General features: G+C 54.6%; 2 protein-coding genes across 7 annotated transcripts; both read left to right on the plus strand.

Annotated features, from left to right (window-relative positions):
- Positions 1-533: 533 nt before the first annotated feature.
- On the plus strand, positions 534-2,966 carry DUSP2 (dual specificity phosphatase 2). The gene is made up of 4 exons (XM_025868150.2): positions 534-1,040; positions 1,166-1,287; positions 1,767-1,983; positions 2,104-2,966. The coding sequence occupies exons 1-4, from the start codon at positions 653-655 to the stop codon at positions 2,316-2,318; spliced, it is 942 nt and encodes a 313-aa protein (XP_025723935.1). The 5' UTR covers positions 534-652; the 3' UTR covers positions 2,319-2,966.
- Positions 2,967-3,040: 74 nt separating this feature from the next.
- Positions 3,041-21,527, plus strand: ASTL (astacin like metalloendopeptidase). Of its 6 annotated transcripts, XM_073897358.1 has the most exons (11): positions 3,041-3,314; positions 3,513-5,659; positions 5,967-6,530; positions 7,880-8,005; positions 10,024-10,091; positions 11,334-11,424; positions 11,886-12,003; positions 12,727-12,908; positions 15,267-15,348; positions 15,443-15,597; positions 20,073-21,527. In XM_073897358.1, exons 3-11 carry the CDS (start codon positions 6,527-6,529, stop codon positions 20,567-20,569), a joined length of 1,323 nt encoding a protein of 440 aa, XP_073753459.1. In that variant the 5' UTR covers positions 3,041-3,314; positions 3,513-5,659; positions 5,967-6,526; the 3' UTR covers positions 20,570-21,527. The 6 variants fall into 6 exon arrangements, with proteins under 6 accessions (XP_073753459.1, XP_073753460.1, XP_025723938.1 ...); XM_073897359.1 differs by having other exon boundaries at positions 5,550-6,530; XM_025868153.2 differs by having other exon boundaries at positions 5,553-6,530.
- Positions 21,528-21,770: the final 243 nt, after the last annotated feature.

The following is a 21,770-nucleotide window of genomic DNA, read 5'->3' on the forward strand; positions in this document are numbered from 1 at the left end:
AGGAGAAATTCAAGTTCCTCCTGGGCAAGGTTTCTAAGTAGAAAAAGAACATCTCAGCATGGCTCCCCATTCCCCGGTGTAGAAATCATGGCCATGTCAATTTTTGTTTGTAACAAATTCCTAGAGGGAAAATCCTGGAACAGAAAGGGAGAAGGGAGAGGAAGCGTGGCAAGGGGCACCACTGGCCCCGAAGTCTCTGGGCATGGGCATGTGCATCCAAGACACCAGTTACCAAGGACTGAGTGGCGTGGAGCAGGTCAAAGGGTGGGAACGTTCTTCCGGGCCAGGGCGCAAAGATGGGGGAGTGGTGGCACCGGGGCCCCAATGACCCTGGCAAACCCTTTCCCTCAAGAGCTAGTCTCCGCTTCCTCCCCCGGCGCACCCTCCCCCCTCAGTCCACCCCGTTCCGGGGCCGGCCCAGCTCGCGCCCCTGAAGGCCGCGGGGGCGGGCGCCGGCGCCTTCCTGCGCTGCCCTTGTATGGTGACCCGGGAGGCCGGCCCCCGGGTACTTAAGCCGCGGCGCCGCCCAAGGCGCCCAGAACACTCGTTTTGGGCAGCGCGGCCGCCGCGAGAGCCGGGAGCGCGCGGTGGAGGGCGGGGCGGGGGACGAAGAAGCGCAGTGAGAGGGGCCACAGGAGCCTGGGCCGGAGCTATGGGGCTGGAGGCGGCGCGCGAGCTGGACTGCGCGGCGCTGGGCGCGCTGCTGCGGGAGCCGCGGGAGGCCGAGCGCACACTGCTGCTCGACTGCCGCCCCTTCCTGGCCTTCTGCCGGCGCCACGTGCGCCACGCGCGGCCAGTGCCCTGGAACGCGCTGCTGCGGCGCCGCGCGCGCGGCCCGCCCGCCGCCGCCCTCGCCTGCCTGCTGCCCGACCGCGCGCTCCGGGCGCGCCTGGCCCGCGGGGAGCTGGCCCGGGCCGTGGTGCTGGACGAGGGCAGCGCCTCGGTGGCCGAGCTCCCCCCCGACGGCCCGGCACACGCGCTGCTCGCCGCGCTGCTGCCCGAAACCCGCGCGGGGCCCACGGCCGTGTGCTTCCTGCGAGGTGAGCGCCGCCCACGCCGGTCCCCCCCCCCCGACCCCCCCCCCCCCCGGGGTTCCCCCCCCCCCACACCCCCTTCCGTCCCCGCCGGGCCTCTCCCCGCTAACCGCCCCTCGCCTTCCCTGCAGGCGGCTTCGATGGCTTCCAGGCCTGCTGTCCCGATCTGTGCTCCGAGTCCCCCGCCCCGGCCATGTCGTCTGCTGGGGGCGAGAACAGCCGCTCTGACCCCAGGGCTCCCTTCTACGACCAGGTGAGCTGAGATCCGAGCTCCTTTCACTGTTCGCGCCGCCCCCCCCCCCCAGTGCCCCGCATTTGCGGGATAGGCACCTCTGGGGAAAGGAGCTGCCACTTGTGGATTCGGGGAGTCTCTCCATGTTCGCACTCACGTGTGTGTGTGTGTGTGTGTGTGTGTGTGTGTGTGTGTCCCCGCAGCAAATGGGAGCACATCTTTGTGTGTCTGGTGCGGGCTGCTCATGAGGGCTCTGTCAATGTGTGCCTGCAGCGTATTTGGGGCTTTGACGGGGAGGTGTGTATTTGTGAGCGAGTATCTCTGTGTGTCCCCTTGTGTCCTCCTATTCCTGAGCGTGATCCTGGTCAGGACAGGCTGAGGGCCCCTCTTGCTGGGGCCAGCTGGCCCTGTCTGCCCCCAGGGGTGCCCAGGCCCTCCCGCGGTGCTGACAAAACCCCCCCCCCCTTTCCCCCTTTCCCCCCCCCCCCCCCCCCATGCAGGGCGGCCCTGTGGAGATCTTGCCCTACCTGTTCCTGGGCAGCTGCAGCCACTCCTCCGACCTGCGGGGGCTGCGGGCTTGTGGCATCACGGCGGTCCTCAACGTCTCCCGCTGCCCCAACCACTTTGAGAGCCTTTTCCGCTACAAGAGCATCCCGGTGGAGGACAACCAGATGGTGGAGATCAGTGCCTGGTTCCAGGAGGCCATAAGCTTCATTGGTAAGAGGGGGGCCTCAGCCCAGGGAGCCGAAGGGACATCTAGGTGAGGGGCCTGGGGCGCCTATCACCTCCCCTGCCTCCCTTCGTGCCTGACCCCCCCCTTCCCCATCTCCCTTGCAGACTCGGTGAAGAACAGTGGAGGCCGGGTACTGGTTCACTGCCAGGCAGGCATCTCGCGCTCTGCAACCATCTGCCTGGCGTACCTGATACAGAGCCGCCGCGTGAGGCTGGACGAGGCCTTCGACTTTGTTAAGCAACGCCGGGGAGTCATCTCCCCTAACTTCAGTTTCATGGGGCAGCTGCTACAGTTCGAGACTCAGGTGCTGTGTCACTGAGGCAGGGCCCCACCAGGCTGCCCCCTCCCCCCAGGCAGGGGGCACTGATTCTCTCCAGGTCAGGGAAAGCTGCCCCTTCTCCGAAGTTTGAAAAGCCCCCAGGTGGTGGTGCTGGGAGGGCAGGAATTCTGGACTTTCTCACCTGGTGCTCTTCTGCTAGGTTTGAGGGCTGGCCCTCTTCTGGGGACCAGCATGGAGGGCATGTCTGCTCCCCCTCCTCCCTCTGTCTTCTGGCGGAAACTAACTGGACCTCTACACCCATGGATTCCCACGGGTCCCACCACCATGTTGAAGCCCTTGGCAGCCTGAGCGCTCCAAGGAACAAGCTGTGACAACCGGGAGCCCCGTCTGGGGGGTGGTCCACTACAGGCCTGGAGCCTGCGCCTTGTGCTCCTGGGGAGCTGGGCGGCAGGGAAGTGCCGCGTCTGTTGCGTGCGGGCCTCTTGCTCGCGTGCGTGCACGTGCATATGTGTGTGAGCATGTCACGCCCGTATCGGTGCTGGAAAGTTTTTTGGGTTCAGCTGACATTTAACACTCCCTCCCCCACTTCCTCCCAGCCCTGTGGGCGGGGGTTGGAAACTTAGCACTTTATATTTATACGGAACATTGAGGATGTGTCAATAAAATATTGTTTTGTTTAAAAAGCAACGCCTCAAGGGTCTGGTCTCAAGTCAGTGCCTGGGAAAATGCTCAAAAGCCATTTCCTCATCAGACCTCCCCTTTCCTTGGGTGGCAGTGCCTGAGGTGTGGAAGGAAGAAGGTGCTGGTGTGAGCTCCCCCATAGGAGGGGCCCTCCCGGCCCAGGTCGCCCTGTGTTGGTGTCCTAGCCCAGGCAGCGTTCTGTCTCCAGAGCTGAAAGAGGTGGTTTCTGGGAGGCTGTCTCCAAACCTTATTCCTATTACTGGCTTTGGGCCCTGTGGGGAGAAGCCTATGTCCATGGCTCAGACCCCACTTCCTTTTTGGAACATGGATGGATATGTACGTGTGTGCACCTAGGTACGTGGCTGTTCGCGCGGGTGTGGGTGTGTGGTGTTCTCAGCTTGCACACACCTGCATGTCACGCGTGCCTGAAGGTATCTGTGTGTGCCCGTGTTTGTGGCTCTTCCAGTGGCCGTGCGTGCATGTGCTAGGCCAGGCCTCCTTTTCCCCACAGTAGGGCAACACAGCCTCTCCCCTCTCCTCTCGCATCCCCAGGCAGGGCCTCCAGGCCTCGAACGCCCGTTTGTGCTCCCGCTCATGGCAGCCTCTGTTCCAGAGTTCCTTCTTGTCCCCAGAAGCCATGTGGCCTCGTGTCCTGTGCAGAGAACACGTCACCACGGATGGGCTTAGTTGCTCTTTACACCCACCCATCTAGCATGTCTTGATTGAATATTGGTTACTTGCCTGGCACGGGACTCTGCTGTCCGGGGAGGCGTGAGTCACGGGCCCAGCCGCAGCCAGAAGTGGAGGGGTGCATGTGGAGGCTGCTGGAAACAGGCGCTGTGATTTGCCTGGGAGCAGGGCTGCGGCGGCCCTTGAGGTCAGCTCTTGGACAGCTCCCCCCCCCCCACCCCCGCTTCATTCAGCCTCTGCTCCTGGCCACTCGGAGCGCCGCCTGGCTAACTCTTCGTCCTTCCAAACTCAGCTCAAGGGTTCCCCCTGCAGAATGCTGGCTCTTCCTGGTGTCTGGCAGCGTACGCCTGAGGGGTGGAGTTTGATGGCTAGGAGGCCAGTTTTGCTCCCTGCGTTTCAGTTCCCTCGTCTGTAAAATGGGGTTTTGTCACTAGGCCCTGCCACTTAGCATGGTATGGAGAATGGCACAAGTCAATCCATTTAAGAGGCTTAGCCCAGCACCTAGACGTAGTAGGTGCTCAGGAAATGCTAGCTACTGATGGCCTGTGAGGAGAAGGTTCTCAGGTGTGTAGCTGTGCATCTCAACCAATGCTCATGAGGGCAGGGCCTGTGGTCTGCCCTGCCGTCGGTGCCAGGAATCTGGCACACCAACAGGCCTGATGAAGGACAAGCAGCCTGCCACCCGTGCCTTGTTCCCTCTGCTGTCTGGGGCTGGGTGAGGTGCTCCCTGGTCGGAACTGAGCAGAGCTGGGCTTGCGATCAAGGCTTTCTTAGGCTCTGAGTGGGCTTCCGTTTGGACCTGCCAACAACACTTAGCTTGGGGTAGGAGTGGAGGGCAGCTGGGGCTCTGAGTCATGCGGGCTTTCCCTATCTCACAAACAGCAGGACTGATGGCTGAGGCCCCTGCCCACCCCACCCTCAGCCCTACCCCATCCCTTCCACCCACCCTCCCTGTCCAACTTCCCCTACCTGTGTTTTTAAGTTTCTTTTTTTTTGAGAGAGAGAGAGTGTGTGCAAGTGGGGGGAGGGGCAGAAGGAGAGAGAGAATCTCAAGCAGAGTCCACGTGCACCCCACGCCAGGCTCACTCTCACCACCCCGAGATCATAACCTGAGCTGAGATAGAGTCTGTTGCTTAACCAACTGAGCCACCCAGGTGCCCCTTTCTGTCTCTCTCCTTCTTTCTTATTTCTTTAAAAATTTTAAATTGTGGGGCGCCTGGTGACTCAGTTGGTTGAGGAGCCCGCTCTTGATTTTGACTCAAGTCATGATCTCAGGGTCCCGGGATGAGCCCTGAGTTGGGCTCCGCGCTCAGCAGGGGATCTGCTTGAGGTTTCTCTCTCTGTGCCCCTCCCCACTCCCACCCCTATTCACGCTGCCTCTCTCTAAAATAAATAAATCTTTTAAATAAATTTAAATCATGGTTAAAAATATACAGCAAGTCCCTCCTTATCCGAGGTTTTGCTTTCTGTGGTTTTAGTTGCCCATGGTCAGCTGGAAGCAGACGATCCTCCTTCTGACATATCACCGGAAGGTCAATAGTAGCCTAACGCTCTGTCGCGGTGCCGTATTCAAGCACCCCGCTTCATCTCATCACGTAGGCATTTTATCTCACATCCTCACAAGAAGGGCAAGTTCAGTGCAATAAGGTATTTTGAGAGAGAGAGAGAGAGACCCTCTTCACATAACTTTAATTACGGCATTTGTTAGTTGTTAATCTCTTACTGTGCCTAATTTGTAGATTAAATGTTCTCATAGATATGTATGTATAGGAAAAAATAGGGTTTGGTATCAACCACAGTTTCAGGCATCCACTGGGGGTCCTGGGATGTATTCCCTGTGGATAAAGGGGGACTACTGTATAACATAAAATTTACCATCTTTACTATTTTTTTTTTAAGTAGGCTCCACACCCAGCATGCAGCCCAACACAGGGCTTGAACTCACGACCCTGAGATCAAGACCTGAGCTAAGACCATGAGTCGGACACTGAACTGACTGAGCCACCCAGGTGCCCTATCATCTTTACTATTTTTAAGTGTACAGTAATGTTAAGCATATTCAAGATCTCCAGAACTTTTCCATCTCGCAGAACTGCAACTCTGTGCCTATTAAACAACACCTCCCTATTCCCCCTTTCCCCCAGGCCCTGGCAACAACCATTCTACTTCCTGTCTCTGAATCTGACTATGTACCTCCTATAAGTGGAATCATACAGTATTTGCCCTGTTGCAAAGGACTTATTTTGCTTCGCATAATGTCCTCAAGTCAAACTGCATTTCTTTTTTTTTTTAAGATTTTATTTATTTATTTGACAGAGAGAGACAAAGCGAGAGAGGGAACACAAACAGGGGGAGCAGCAGAGGGAGCAGCAGGCTCCCCACGGAGCAGGGAGCCGGATGTGGGGCTCGATCCCAGGACCCTGGGATCATGACCTGAGCCGAAGGCAGATGCTGAATGACCGAGCCACCCAGGCGCCCCTCAAACTGCATTTCTTGACTAAGAATCTGTTTCTCTATCCAAGCGGGGTGATTATTAGGATGATTTTACACAGCTCTCATCAGATGTGGCCAGTTCATGCATGTTTACATACACTAATACCCGGCCTGGGGGGCAGGGGCATCTGTCTGTTCTCCCCGTGGTTCTGACTGGTATCTTTTGAGAAATGTTGGATTCCAGGCATGGCAGGATGCTGAGAAGCACGTGTGGACCGTGGCTGGTGACCTTGCCTCAGCTCTGTCACTTCCCTTCACTGGGCATTGGTGGGGGAGGTCCCCAAATCCTTCACCTCCAGGATTTAAATCCAGGTGGGCCCCCTCGTGACCAAGCTCTGAGAATGGGCCTCTCGAGATGCCCAGGAGCATAGAAGAGGAGGAATATGGGTAAGGAGCTTTAGTTTCTGGATCTGTGAAATGGGGATAAATGCCGATTTTGCAAGGCTGTTGTGGGGATGACAGGGGTAGTGTCCATGCAAAGGTCTAGGTATCCAGAAGCTCCCCCATCGACACGGCAGGCTTCTCTGGGGTGCTGGTTACACCGGGCGTTCAGTGTGTAAATTTTTCCGGATCCCTGCACTTGTGATTGTCCACTTTCTTCTATGTATACTAAAGTAAACACTTATAAAAATTAGTGACACTTTCCTTCTTCCACAGATAGGCTGGGGGTGCCTCAGGGTCTCGGGCAGCTTTTCCCAGGTGTGAGCGCAGGGCGGGGCGTGGCAGGAAAGGGGTCTCCCTCTGTTGGAGAATGAAGTCCCCTGCCCCCTCACCTTAGCACCCTTCTGTGATGTTTCCCTGCCCCCTGGTGGTGAGAGGGGACCTCAGAAGAGGCACACTCCCCAGTGGTACTCTCCCTCCCTGCAGGGTGCTTTGTGCCTGGCTTCTCACCTTTTCCCCTACTTCAGCCAGGCTGAGAAGGATTTGACCTGGGTCCTGAAGGCTCCGGCCTGGGCTGGGGGGCTGAGGGTGGGGAGCACAGGTGGGAGGGGGCAGGGCTGCCGGTGGCGTTGATGGAGGCAGGGCTGCAGGTGGGGTTGGTTGGGGTGGGGCTGCAGGTGGGGGCTGGAGAAGTTGCTATTTAAGGGCTGGGTGGGGGCGGGGATTGGCGTTAGGTCCGCTATTAGGCGGGCTTGTCCTTGCTGGTGTTTGGGCTCCTGCTTGTTGTGGGGCCAGTGGGGTCCCCCTACAGACCACGTGAACATGGGAGGCCTCTGGCCGTGGGTGCTTGGTCTACTCTCTTTGCCAGGTAAGTGGGCTGCCTCGCCCTTCTCTTCTCGAGTTTTGGGTCCAGCCACAGAGTGTGGGTAGAGGCGAGAAGGAGTTCTCCTGGCATGCCAGGCTTGCCCAGTCTGAGTCCATTTTCCAGAGGTCTGGGCTGAGAAGGGAGGCATGGGGCAGGGTCCAGGCTAGCCCACACTGCCTTCAGTGTGGGTGTCTGAGGTCTGTCCCCGCCTCTCTTCTGCTCCCTCCCCTACCCCATACCCACAGATACTCAGAGCCCAGTGTTGGTCCCCTTAAAGGAGCACCTTCCTCAAGGTTGTCTAGCTCTTGTCACCAGCTGGGACTGAGGGGAGGCCAGGAGGTCTTCCAGGACTACTTTCTGGAGGCCTGCTTTCCATGAAGGGCCTGGCTCTAGCTGTCTGACCCCCTCCACCCCCACTCCCATGTGCTATTGTCCTCTCTCACCAATGAGGGCGCTTCGGGCCTCATGGGTATGCACCTGTCCGGGCCAGGTTTGATCCTAGGAGCGCCCTCAGCCTGCAGCTCCCAAGAAGCCTGTGGAACCAGCTTCTCAGACGGCCTCAACCCTGAAGAGACCCAGACATCCTGGGACAAGGACATCCCTGCGATTAACCAAGGTGAGGGCATGGTGTCGTCTTGTGGGGTAGAAGGGCTCTGAAAGTGGTCCATGTGCTGTGGTGAAGACCATGCTGAACACGCAGCCAAGCAGAACAAGCTGGAAATGTGCCAGCTCACTGGGCTCTGGATGAGCAGCAGTTCCTAGTTCTATGGGTAACTTTTTAAAAAGTCTCTATTTCTGTATCTTCTCTACTGGATTGTAAGAGAAAAACATAGGTTTTTAAAAAATGGCCTGATAAAAGTACAGGTCTTTGGGGTGCTCCACCTGGTGTTGAGCGAAGTCATTAGTGGGGGTTTGAGATGGCAGCCACCTGGGGCAGGATGGTGTGCAGGTGTGAGGGCGTGTGCTGGGGGGCAAAGCCAAAGCTGCACGAGGCCTCACGCCTCCCTGTCTGGGGATCTCCGCTGAAGAAAGAACATAGAGATAGCCCGGGGTGAAGCTGCTGGGGGGGGGGGGGGAGCCTGGATTTTGGAGGTTGGAGCTGAAGTGTTGGGGGAACGGGGTGACTTTGCCTGAGGGGATGAGAACCTCCCAGTGACCGCGTGGTCTTCCTCCTCTTTCCTGTGAGCCCCAGCACGGCTGAGCGGGAGCAGGGTAGTGTGCCACCTTTCGGTGACTTTGACTGGTCCGGAGGGAGCTAGAACCTAGAATCTGAGGCTTCTCCGGGATTGATTTTTTTTCAGCTGCCATAGAGGATACTTAGCCAGGGCTGCTAGAGGTCCAATGGCTGTCTGAGATGCCCCTTACTGAGAAGGACATGCCATCCCCAGCTGCCAGGAATGTTGGCTGCTAAGGCCTCACAGCTGAAGGCCCTTGGCCAGGGATGCCTGGGAAGCTACTCCCTCCCCTGCCCAGGGCAGCCCACAGTGACTCATAGGGGCCATGGGGCAGCCCCCCTGCCTCAGTGTGGGACAAGTGTGTGGTGCCGTTTGGGGTCCAGAGCTCCTGTGGGATCAGGTTGAGGCTGCACTGCAGCAGAGCCTGGGTCTTCCCCAGAGCCCCCTCAAGAAATCACTTGCAGGTGCCTCCCCAGCTCAGGCTCTGCATCTAGGGAGCCCAACCTAATGTGCCTCAGGGCCAGACCCTCTTCCAGGACTCCTCGTAGGGCTGACCTCTTAGTAAGGAGGCTGGGGAGAAGGGCTGCCTGCTGTGGCAGAAACCGAGGCTGGAGAGAGAAGCAGAGACAGGCTGATGTGGGGAGGGAGAGAGCCAGGCTCACAGGAGCCAGACACCTTCCTTCCTTCTATGGTGGTGTGAGCTGGAATTGGTCACTTGTCACTGCGAGGGCCCTGACTATCACACAGATGGGTAGGAACTAGATGGGGGGATGAGGAAGGACAGGAGAGCCCAGGGCATGTTGGAGTATGGCCTGGGTATGGAGTATGGCTTCCCAGGCATCCCTGGCCAAGGGCCTTCAGCTGTGAGGCCTTAGCCAACATTCTTGGCGGCTGGGGATGGCGTGTCCTTCCCAGTAAAGGGCATCTCAGATAGCTGTTGGGCCTCCAGCAGCCCTGGCTAAGTATCCTCTATGGCAGCTGAAAAGAAATCAATCCTAGGGAAGCCTCAGATTGGTTCTAGCTCCCTCCGGACCAGTCACAGTCACCAAATCGTGGCACACTGCCCTGCTCCCACTCAGCTGTGCTGAGGCTCACAGGAAAGAGTGTGGCCTGGGTTGGAGAGGGGGGTGATATAGGGGACAGCTGAAGAAATGGCTTCTCCTGATTAGCAGAGAGGGAGGGGTTGGGCCTGGATTTGCGCGGGCTGGGGGAGCCATGGACTGTTTTCTAACAAGGGAGAGATGTGATTGGGCTGAGATCCATCATGCATGTTTGTAGACTAGAGACTCAGAGGGACTGTGTGACTTGCCTGAGGTCACACAGCCTCAGGGCCCAGGGAAGCTCCCCCTTCAGGGTCAGGAAGGCCAGACTCTGGGGTGGCTGCTGGGCCTGTCCCTAGAGTCTGGACTCTGGGTGGAGGGAGGGCACGGGCTCACCCACATCCCTCCCTTCTTCCCAGGGCTCATCCCAGAGGAAACCCCGGAGAGCAGCTTCCTCCTGGAGGGGGATATCCTTCGGCCAGTGAGTGTGAGCATGTACACACATGCGTGTAAACAACTTCCCAGATAGCGTTAGAGGCCTTTGAGCCCAGCCTCCGGTGTCATGGGGATGTGATACGTGAGGGATCCAAAATCTGTTGCCCGTAGCCTGATAAATACCCTTTCTGGCTAAAGTCACAGTGAATGATCTAGTAGGAATCAGCCAGACTGAATGGGAGGGAGGGTAACATCTGCAGTGGTAACAGCATTCAGCCTGGGAGGGCTTCCTGAAGGAGGGGGTTTGAGCCTTCAAGGTCCGGCTTGGTGCTCTGCCCAGGGGAGGTGCTCAGAAAGTACTGGAATGGAGGAAGAGATGAGCACAGACTGGCAGAGGCGCTGGTGGGGCTGTAGGGAGGTGGTGGTGGGGCACCCCGGGGGTGGTAGCCATGGTCTGGGACCCCATCCTGGTAGGAGGGGTGGAGTCAGGGAGAAGGCTGGGTGGGAACTGGGGTGACTTGCCAGGGAGATGAGGATGCTCGGTGTTCAGGAGAACAAGGCTATCTTCTTAGGGACTGGGTGGTAGAGGTGTCCTCCTGAACAGGACAGTGACCTGGTGAGAGCAGGACGGTTTTGCTGGTTGGAGGCTGCCCACTGTTGGCTCAACATGAGGCCGGGCTGCAGAGCCACGGGCTGGGGCTGGTGGGTGGGGCGAGGCCTCTGTTCCTGGTCACCCGGTGAGGACAGCGGGGGGAAGCACGAATCCAGTAAAACCTGTGGTAGCCAGTGGGGCAGGACCGGCCGGGTGCCATGGAGCCTATGCCTCGCAGGGTTTTGGTTGGCACAAGAGTGGAAAAAGGAGTTGCTAAGGCCAGGGAAGTTGCCTTAGCATCAGCCTGAGAAGGACGCTGCCTCATCTTTCCCTGGACGTTCAGGGACGCTCAGCTGACTGCTGGGTTTCAGGAAGGACGGGGCTGTGGCTGGAGCTCAGCCTTTCTCAACTGGGCCACCCTGGGGAGCTGGCACTCCTAGTCAGCCTCCCCAGGAGCAAGTGCCGGGTTTTGTTCTGCTTGACGGGATAGGTTACAGTTCTGTAGGACAAAGGGTCGTGTTGTATATTGTAACTCACCCGGAGGCCCCCGGCTGTCCCACCCCTCTGTCCTCACCCTCCTATGCCTGCGTCCCGCTTCTCCCGTCTTTCGGGTTCTTGGGGCCTGAGACACGGCACCTCTGGGGGCAAGAAGCTTGGCTGACCTGTGTCCCCCACGGTCCCAGAACTGCCCTCTCTCTTCAGAGTCCCTTCCGGCTGTTCTCGGCGAGCAGCAACAGGTGGCCTAAGAACGGGGGGTTTGTGGAGGTCCCCTTCCTGCTCTCCAGCAAGTACGGTGAGTGAGCGCGTACGCTCCATCCTGGGAGCTGTGGGCCTCCCTGTGGCCTCAGCCTCTTACACCCTGTGTAGCCTGGGCTCTGCTGGGGTTCGTCCCTCTGCCTCTTTGCCGTCACCACCAAAGAACCCTTCCCCGAGAAGCCTTTATTCCTGAGGACCTCGGGAGCTGGGAGGGCTAAAAGCCCGGCGGAGCAGATAGGGGTACATAGAAGGACTATCTGCTCCATTTCAAGGCCGACTGGCCCAGAGGACAGGGACCTGCCCGAGGTTGCATAGCCAGGGCCTGTCTGGGGCCCAGCTTCCCCCCCGCCCCGTGACACTTAGGCTGCCCTTTCTTGACCTTTCCATTTTGGAAGAGTGCTTGGAAGCTCTGTTCCCACCCTGCATGCAAACTTGCGAGGGGTCACAAGGGCTCTGGGGTCTCCGCTGGAGGTTCAGCCACAGTGTCGCCCCCCCCAGATAAACGCAGCCGCGAGGTCCTCCTGAAGGCATTTGCCGAATTTGAGCGCCTCACGTGCATCAGGTTTGTCGCCTACCAGGGCCAGAGAGACTTCATTTCCATCATTCCCATGTCTGGGTACGTGCTTCTGGGGGTGTCCGTGTGTCCATGGGGAGAGGGGGTTCCTCTGCGTTCTTCGGAGTTCAGCTAGGACTTACCCAAGCCCTCATCTAAAACCTGTCTCTAGGCCTGGCTTCCCAGGTCCAAAGCCACCCTGCCCACTGAGTGGTTTGCTGGGTGGGAGCTGGACCTACAGATACTCAGGGTGGAAGGTGGAGAAGGAGGGGAAGGAGGTGCTTGACCCTCCTCACAAAACCCTGCTCTGCGGAGACTTCATGGTCTGGGGAACGGGTACGGCGTCTGTGGGGCCCACCTGGCCTCCGATCCAGGTTCCACAGTGTAGGAACCGCCTGACACCGGGCGAGAGCCTCCGAAGTGGGGATGCTGGAGGTACACACTTCCTAGCTTGTTGGGTACCGAGGATCATGTGTGAAAGCGTTGACTCGGGGACCCCTGCATGGGGACGTTCACTCCACGAGCTGCTTCCATTATAGGTGCTCCTCTCCATCCCTCCGTCCTCCTTGTACCCTAGGCTGGGAATGGGAATTCAGTATACCCGTTTCACAGATGGCCAGGCAGTGAATGGCCTTGGGAACAGCAAGCCTGGGACTAGAATCTAGGATGGGGACTACCTGTTGGTGCTCATTCATCCCAGGACTTGGGAGAGGAAGGGGAAGGGGGCCTGGGTCTGCTCTGGATCTCTGGACTGGTACCTACCCAGTGCTCTCTCCTGGCCCGCAGATGTTTCTCCAGTGTGGGACGCAGTGGAGGGATGCAGGTGGTGTCCCTGGCACCTCCCTGTCTCCGGAAAGGCCCAGGCATTGTCCTACATGAGCTCATGCATGTGCTGGGGTTCTGGCATGAGCACTCACGGGCTGATCGGGACCGCTATATTCGTATCCACTGGAATGAGGTCCTCCCAGGTAAGCCAAGTCTCGCACAGCACGGGCCAGGCCTGGGGGGGCCTGGCGTGAGAGGCCAATGGCCAGGGCCTGAGTTGCCTGCCACTTAGAAGAGCTTATCCATCTTCCCCACCATCTGTCTGTCTACCATGGGGAAGGTGGGGCTCCTGGTTCTCTTTGAGACCGGGAGGTGGTCCGGATACTACCGCTCTGGGCTCCCAGCCTTCCATCTGCTCGCCCATAGTCCTGCCCGAGCTAGGGCATCACTATTTGCTTTGTGTCTCCTTTTTCTTTTTTTCCTCATGAACACAGCCAGGTACCTGAGGATGGAGTTGGTGGTATCCTTTGACCCTTGTTCATGGTGTCCTTCCTGTGCCAGACACTGCTGGGTGGGGTTGGGGTAGGGGGCTGTGTTCCAGCTGCATGGGTGGAGCCGAGACTGAAGCCCTGGAAGTAGTGGGCTGTGTGTGCCAAGTGTCTGATGGAGGAGGCTGAGGACAGCCCTGCAGGGGCTCAGTCCTCGTGAGCTGGGTACCAACGGGCATGTGGGACAGAGGAAGCCCGGGGGAGACCATGTCCCAAAAGGTGGCAGTGGTAGAGCCGAGCCTGGTTTGGGGAGTGAGGCACTGTGTTGCATGCTGGTGAGCAGGAGCTGTGTGCTGGGTGTAGGGCTGAGTGCTGGGCATCTGATCTCGGGAATGGTGGGATCCCTCGCTTGTGGCGGGCAGAGGGGACACAGCTTGAGTCAGGAGGTGAGAAGAGGAGAGGCCACTGCTTCATGAGGGATGGAAGTAGGGCAGATACATGATCGGGAATTTGGGGGAATGTGGGGGTAAGGGAAAGGGTTGGAAGGCTTCCTGTAAGAGAGCTTCTGGTGGGAGCACCTCCACTGCTGTTGTGGGGTGAGCCAGGTAATGTTGGGTACTCATGAGAGTACCTCCCCCAGGTAATGTTGGGGGAGGGTACTCAAGAGACCAGCATGCACGGAGCCCCGGAGAAAGGGTGCCATGGGGGGCACTTAGGTAGCACCTTATAATGAGACAAGGGATGGAGTTTGAGATCTGAGATTAGCCTAAAGAAGGGGGTGATGATAGTGACTATACCCTGAAAATAGAGACTTTAATCCTTCCAAGTGCTCATGGAATACTTGGGAAAACTTACCGTATGATAGAAAAACTTCAAATTTGAAAGAGTTAAATGTTTTGATTGTGATATAAAATAAAAATAATCCAAAACTTCTACTTAGAAATTAAAGTTTAAAAAACAACGATAATCCTTTCTTTTAGCTCCAGGGTTAAAGAATTGCAGGAATTCTTAGAAAAACAAAAACCAAACCCAACACACTAGAACTGATGGTTCTCAGCTAAAGCAATGCTCAGGGAAAATGTGTAGACTTAAATACTTCTATCAATAAAAATAGAAAATTAAGCATTTCAATCCAAATTAGGAAAAAGTAAAGGAAAGCAGGAGGGAATTGATGAAGTTAAAGACAGGAATTAATGAATTAGAAAACCAGCACTCAAACTCAAGTGGTTTTCTTAAGCAATTTTTCCCACTAAGAATGAAGAAAAATAAGAATATATTTGTATTATGTATAGAGCAAACTGCTAAGATATACAAACTAATGACAGTAATGAACTGGGGATGGGGAGGCAGGACATCAGAAGGGGGATGGAGTGGGAGACTTATTATACATCTCAACATTTTTTGACTTTTGAACCAGATGAATATATTCTGTTCAAAACTGTTTAATATCTTAAGGGTTTTTAAAAGGAAGGATGAAGAATTCTGTAGAGGCAGGTATGGCAGTGACGGGGAAAAGTGGGTGCTCTGACCAGTGGGAAAATGCTGGACTCAAACCTGGGGGTGGGTGCGCCAGCCCAAGGCAGAAAGAACAAGGTGGCTTGCTGCTGGGGAGTGGAGTTCAACAGCAGGTGATGGGCTAGTGGGTCTCTAAAGCTAGGTTGAAGGGTAGGTACTCCATCTCTTGGGTAAGGGGTGTTGAAGACATGGAGTGGTATGCGACTCCATGGAAAGTGTAGGTTCTACAAAGATAGATGCATCCAGGTGAGCTTGAGCAGGGCGAGAAGTGGAGGGCACTCTTTAGGAAGTCATGAGGTCCCTGTGCTTCCACATCAGCTAGTGCAGGTCTGGACCCCTCCTGGGGAGGGAAGGAGTAGGCAGGGAAGGCACCAAGGAGGTGGGGACCAGGGACTGGTACTGGGTAGGGGGCACATCTGGCTATAGTTTTGGATCCTTCAGCTCACACAGGTTACAAGTTGCTGGAAGGCCCCTATCACCTGACCCCTCACTCCCCCACCCACCCTCTTTCCCATTACCAAGTTTTGTGGTTGTTCCCCCCGACCCCAACACCCCCAGGCTTTGAAATCAACTTCATCAAATCTCGGAGCAGCAACATGCTGATGCCCTATGACTACACATCAGTGATGCACTATGGGAGGTGAGGACCCCTTTTCCTTTCCTTTCTCCCTTCTTCATTGCCCCTCCAGCCCCCACTGTGATCTGGACTCAGGTCCCCACCTGCTGGGTTTCAGGTTTGCCTTCAGCCGCCGTGGGCTGCCCACCATCACACCGATCTGGGCTCCCAATGTTCACATTGGCCAGCGATGGAACCTGAGCACCTCGGACATCACACGGGTCCTCAGGCTCTATGACTGCAGCCCAAGTGGCCAAGGCCCCCGTGGGGGAGGTGAGTGACAAGGGGCAGAGTGATCTGAGGAATCTGGAGCAGGTTCCTATGTTGAGGGTGGTGTCCATGAGGGTGAAGTGGTAGGACTGAGGTTGCAGAGGTGAGCAGGGTGAAATCATCAGGGGTTTACCACATGAGATGTAGAAAAAGCATTTGAAAATTCTCACTTATGATTAAAAACTGTTAGTAAACAGGAAGAGAGGTCACTCTCTTAACCTTAACATGGGTATCTACCAAAAACCCAGAGCAAAAATCATGTTTAATGTAAAAGCACTAAAATTGGGACCAAAACATGTTTTTCCACTATTGTCTCATCTGTTCAATGCTGTAGTGAAGATCTTAGCCATTGCAGTACAGCAAGAGAAATAATGAAAACTCTGAGGATTGGGAAGGAGGCAAAAACTGTCACTACTCATAGATGATTATCTACACTGAAAGCAACAAAACCTATTAAATTATTGGAAGCAATTAGAATTTTATCTTATTCTTTAAAGATTTATTTTGGGGAGGAGGGGCAGAAGAAGGAGAGAATCTCAGGGGGACTTCCCCCTGAGCCTGATGTGGGGCTCAATACCATGACGCTGAGATCATGACCTGAGCCGAAACCAAGAATGGGATGCTCAATTGACTGAGCCACCTAGGTGCCCCAGCAATAAGAATTTTAAAAGAGGTATAGAAATTTCTATATTGATTATATCAATAGTTGGAAAACATAATTTAAAAAAACCATTATAATAGCAATAATAAGGTCCCAAGGAATCAGTCTGACAGAAGTTCTATAAAAAGTTCTATGGAAAATTAACCTTTATTAAAATCATTAAAGATTCTTAAATACATAGAGACATGTATCCTGTTCATTAATAGGAAGACAATGTAAAAATGTCAATTCTGATCTATAGATGCCATCAATTCCCACTAAAAATCCCAAGAAACTTTTTGGCAATCTTGGCAAGGTGATTTTAAAACTTAAATAGAAATACAAGGGTTGGGACACCTGGGTGGCTCAGTTGGTTAAGCATCTGCCTTCGGCTCAGGTCATGATCCCCGAGTCTTGGGATCGAGTCCCACATTGGGCTCCTTGCTCAGCAGGGAGCCTGCTTCTCCCTCTGCCTGCTGCTTCCCCTGCTTGTGCTCACTCTTTCTCTCTGACAAGTAAATAAAATCTTTTAAAAAATTATTAAAAAGAAACAAAACACAAAAGGCAAACAATAGCCAAGATACCCTTGAAGAAAAATGGTGGGACTTGCCCTAGCAGATATCAAGATATACAGTTTAAAAATATATTTATAGAAATATATAGAAATGTATACCATACAAAATACATTACATGAAATGTATGTATATAAAATGTCTATAAATGCATAGAACTAGTGCAAGGATAGACCATTGCCCATTGAAACAGAATGGAGAGTCCATAAATGATTCTACTCAGAAGTGGAGCCTTGATAAAGGGGCATTGCTGATCATTAGGGAAAGAATAGACTAGTCATTAAATGGCTCTAAGATGACTAGTTATCTATTAAAAAAAATTCCCATCTCATGTGCAAATACATCTCAGATATATACAAGACTTACATATAAATAGAAAAAGCTTTAGGAAAAAGTGAAATGACCTTCATGACCTTGGGATAAGGACTTCTTTAATAAGACACAAAGCAAACCATAAAACTGGAAAGATTCACAAATCCAACTACATTAATAACTTATGTAATTATTATAGTATAACTACTAATCAAAAGACGAAGTGAAAATACAAATTACAAATCAGAAAACTTTTGTAACACATAACTAATTGTACCTAAAATACATAATATATATTATATAGTTAATATAATGTATATAATATACATAATAAAAAGCTGGAAGTACAAAGTAGATAAAACAGGCAAGAGACCTAACAAGCATCTCACAGGAGAAACCAAATGAGAAGTAAACACAAGACATTCAACCTCCTTCACTTGTATGTGAGTGCCCCTAACCCCAGCTCTAGATGACTGCCGATCTACATTCGGTCTCTCTAGGTTTGCCTGTTCTGGAAATTTCATGTAAATGGAATCCTACAATACGTGATCTTTTGTGACTGGCTGCTTTTACTTAGCATAATGTTTTCAGGGCTCATCCATATTGTATCATGTATGAGTCCTTCGTTCTTTTATTGTCAAATGACACTCCATTGTATGGATATACAACATTTTGTTCATCAGTTGAAAGATATTTGGGTTATTTCTACTTTTTGGCTATTATGATTAATGCTACTATGGATGTTTGTATATAAGATTTTACGCGAATGCGTGTCTTTTCCTTTGGATATATACTTAGGAGTAGATTCCTGGGTCCTATGGTAACTCCAGATTTAAATGCTATGTTTTCCAAATTAGCTGCATCATTTTTCACTCCCACTAGCAGTTGTATGAGGGTTCAAATTTCTCCATGTCCTTGCCAACACTTGCTATTATCTACTCTTCAGATTATATCCATCCTAAGTGGGTATGAAGTGGTGTCTCATTGTCGTTTTGATTTGCATTTCCCTAATGATCTCTTTATATGCTTATTGGTCATCTGTATATCCTCTTTGAGAAATGTGTTTAAATCCTTTTGCCAGTTTTTCATTTGGGTTGTCTTTCTATTGCTGAGTTGTAAGTTCTTTGTGTATTCTAGATACATGTCCCTTATACTCGTCATTTGGAAGTATTTTCTCACATTCTATAGGTTGATGGTGTCCTTTGAATACAAACATTTTTAATTTCGATGGGGGTCTAACTTCTCCATCCTTTAACTGTGCTTTTGGTGTCCTATCTAAGTAGCCTTTGCCTAATCCAAGGTCATGAAGATTTAATCCTAAGCCTTTTGCATGTGACTATCCATTTCTAGCACCATTTCTTAGGCTATTCTTTCCCATACATAATATCAAATATTACATGCTCTTTTTTTTTAAGTTAAAAAGATGATGTGGCAAGAGCTTTGTGGGTATTCTAGAGGTGGGACTACTATGAGGAATGGAACTGGGAGGTGGCTGGAAAGGGCTGTGGGTCAAGAGGAGGTTAATCATGATGGTAGACATTCAAGCACGTTCGGGAGCTGAAATGACCCAATGGAGAAGGAAAAAAGGGTGGATTTAGAGGGCAGAGGGGATAATATCTAGAACATTTGGGTAGGTGCTGCCCTTGGTGGATAGGTCTCTGAGAATGTCTGAGATTCCTTGGACCTAATAAGGAAGACAGGAGCAGACCTAACTTTGCATGTGGATCATGATGTGCAGATGCATGGGCTTCTGAGGGCTTTGGTCACAAAGCATGACATGAGGTCACTAGCCTAGAGGTTGGGGAGAAGGGGATGAATGTGCAGGGAAAGGTGCGACGCTGCTGACTAGGTGGCAGAAGAACCCGCTGGAGACACTCCATAGGGCTGTGGGTGGTGCTGGGGCAGCTGGTGGCCAGGTGGAGGCGCAGCGTAGGTTGGCAACTCGGTTCTCCAGGACTGGGATTTTGTGGGCGGATGTGACAGAGGGGAAGGTGCTTGAGGAATACTTGCAGTGAGGGCTGTAGAGCCCAAGTCGGGTGCAGAGAGTGGTCTGGAAGCGGGGAGGTGGTAGAGCAGGAAGACCTTGGGGTCCATGTGCTCGGTGGAGCTGAAGAATTGTGATATTTAAACAAGTGAGCTTCAAAGTACAGGAGTGGGCAGCCAGGAACGGAGACTTCTGCAGTGGTGGTTTCTGGTACTGCCCAGGTCTGGGGGAGCGAGCTGTGAGGTCAATGCGACCAGGAGGGAGAAGAGTCGCTGGCTGAAGCAGGTCAGCCCTGATATGGTCAGTGTCTGTTGATGGAAGATTGGGCTCATTGTGAAGCGTTCGGTGCATGGGCAGGTGTGGCGGGTGAGAGGCAGCACAAGGGGGTGGAGGGGCCTGGCTGGATATAACTTGGGCTTAAGATGTGTTTTATAAAACTCTGGGGCCATGGTCTGGGAGTGGCCGTGAAGAGCGAGGAGGCCCCATCCTGCTGAGTGCATGTGCCTGACCGTGATGGAGGTGGTTACAAGTGCAGGAGAAATTCTGCAGGAGACCTCAAATGTGGGGTGAGAGGCAGGGGGTCGCTCAGTACAGAGGGCCCCAGGAGGTGACGGGACAGTGGGGGCTGCCGTGCTATCAGCCCTCGGCTATCCGGTGAGTTGACCGTCCGCAGCTTGGGCTCGGGGTGGAAGGTCATGGAAGATCCCTGTGGCCTGACCTGCTGGTGGTGACTAATGAGACCAAGAGGGGAGGGGAGGGGAAGGGAAGGGATGGTTCTGTGGTCCTTGTTTTTCAGTGGGAACTGAGAATTTGGGTCTTGAAGGTGTTGAGCAGTGGCTGAGCAGGGGTGTGGCAGGCTGTCTTCAACGAGCTGTGGCTAAGACTGAAAATGGCCCCGGCACTCTATGGCGGGGCAGTGCATCTTCCCTCTGGGATTCTGCGACGTAACCTCTTATCTTTCCTGCTTCAGGGTTCCAGCCCCACAGCGATGGTAGGAGCCCTACTCCTGCCTCTAGACCATACCTGCAGCGGCTTCTGAAGGTGTTGTTGGCAGAATCTGGGAGCCCCGACACCGGTGCCCCCAAGGCTGGAGCCCTGCATGTTGCTGCAGGGCCCGGAGAGAGCCCACGTAGCTGGGAGCGCCCTGCGCCAAGGAAGTTCACTCTGCGGGCATCTGCAGGGCTGCTTCAGACCCCAGCTTCCTCCCTGAACTCCAGGCCTGGAGCAGGTGTTCCTGGTATTGCTCTAGAGACGTCCTGGCTGGCCCGTGTGCCCTCTGTACCCCCAACCGCGGCTCCAGAAGCAGAAGACCAGCTAGTGCCTATCCAGGATGCTTTGGGGACCCCAGATCTGCCAGGAACACATGTACCTGAAAGTCCTTTCAGGGGGATGCCAGGAGGTCGAGCCTGTGGCTTCTGTCCCCAAGGGGGAAGGGCATCCTCAGTCTCGAAGAGCTGGGTTGTGTAACCCCTGGCCTTCCCGGCCAGTACCTGCTCTTCCAGCCCCAAGATGGCTCCCCTGTCTGAGGCCTAGGACTCTCCCTCTGCCCCTTCCTTCCCCATATGTTCTCCTGAGGGTTCCTCGGGACAAAGGGGACTCCTAGGTCCATCGGGGGCGGGGGTGGGTGGGTAGGCAGGCCTAGAGGCTGCTGGGAAGGGGAGACGATACTCTCCAGGGCTCTGGAACCCCAGGGGTCTGGAGAGGTGGGGCAGAGGCAGGTTCCAGCCCTGAAGGCCCCTGGGCATCCTCCCCTGGGTGAGTCCCAGCCCCCCCAGCATGCTCAGGCACTGCCACCTCTCAGGCCAGGACTTGGGGAGCCTGTGGCTGGGACCCTGGGGCCGGCCTCCCATCCCTGGTGTTTGGTGTTAGGAATATTACCCTGCAGCTGCAGCCTCCAGCTCGGCTCCCCAGGGGGCTTTCAGCTTGCTCCCCTGCAGTGCGGGGGTGGGGGCTTCAGCGCCAGGAATGCTATCCCAGGGATGCTGAGGAAGGGGTGGAGGCCTCCAGCACTGCACAGCGGGGAAACAGCAAGAACAGGAGGCCCTGACCACATGACTCCAAGCTCTTCTCCACCTTGCTTTGCTATTCCCAGGAGCCTTCCCCTCTCTCTCCCCACCAGCCAGGGACTTGATCAGCGGAGGTCCTGGAAGATGGAAGGGGCTGGGGAGGTGGGGAGGGGGTAGTCAACCTGCTTTTCTTCCTTCACCAAAGCCCTAGCCTTACCTCCTGGCTTGCTGTGTGAAGGCTTATAGGCCAGGAGCCCCCCCACCCCCCCCCCCCAGTCCTGGAGAGGCACTATTCTCGTGGCCTGTTGGAAGCCCTGCTTGGAGTAGGAGGGAAGTAGGAGCCTGGGTCCGGGCCCCGTGGGGCCAAGCACCTCAGACATTCTGGGGGACGGCACAAATAAAATTGGGTATTTGCTCCAGGAACCAGGTACTGGGCTATGCATGAGTGCGTTTAACCCTGCCGACTGATGCGGGAGGGGCCCTGGGGGGCTCACACCCTCCTCCCTGGGGCAGAGAGGGACTTGGCAGCAGAGGGGCATGGCTGAGGGAGCAGCCCCGCAGGGCTGAGGCTTGCCGTGTTTCAGGGCTGGGGAGAGCTTGGCCTTTGCCTGCCTCCTGGACCCAGTCAGGGGACATGAGGGCATGCTCCTGGGAGGCCGGAG

Source organism: Callorhinus ursinus, unplaced genomic scaffold, assembly GCF_003265705.2.
Source record: "Callorhinus ursinus isolate GAN/ISIS: 27379988/994484 unplaced genomic scaffold, GSC_fseal_2.0 scaffold10, whole genome shotgun sequence".
Taxonomy (NCBI): Eukaryota; Metazoa; Chordata; class Mammalia; order Carnivora; family Otariidae; genus Callorhinus; species Callorhinus ursinus.

What these genes read in the sequence shown, in the direction of transcription:
- DUSP2 (XM_025868150.2), top strand. Translation starts at nt 653, where the DNA reads ATGGGGCTGGAGGCGGCGCGCGAGCTGGACTGCGCGGCGCTGGGCGCG. An exon ending in GGCCGTGTGCTTCCTGCGAG is followed by an intron (nt 1,041 to 1,165) that starts GTGAGCGCCGCC and finishes CCTTCCCTGCAG; the next exon opens with GCGGCTTCGATGGCTTCCAG. An exon ending in GGAGGCCATAAGCTTCATTG is followed by an intron (nt 1,984 to 2,103) that starts GTAAGAGGGGGG and finishes TCTCCCTTGCAG; the next exon opens with ACTCGGTGAAGAACAGTGGA.
- ASTL (XM_025868151.2), top strand. Translation starts at nt 7,855, where the DNA reads ATGGGTATGCACCTGTCCGGGCCAGGTTTGATCCTAGGAGCGCCCTCA. An exon ending in ATATCCTTCGGCCAGTGAGT is followed by an intron (nt 10,092 to 11,333) that starts GTGAGCATGTAC and finishes CTCTCTCTTCAG; the next exon opens with AGTCCCTTCCGGCTGTTCTC. An exon ending in CCAAGGCCCCCGTGGGGGAG is followed by an intron (nt 15,598 to 20,072) that starts GTGAGTGACAAG and finishes TTCCTGCTTCAG; the next exon opens with GGTTCCAGCCCCACAGCGAT.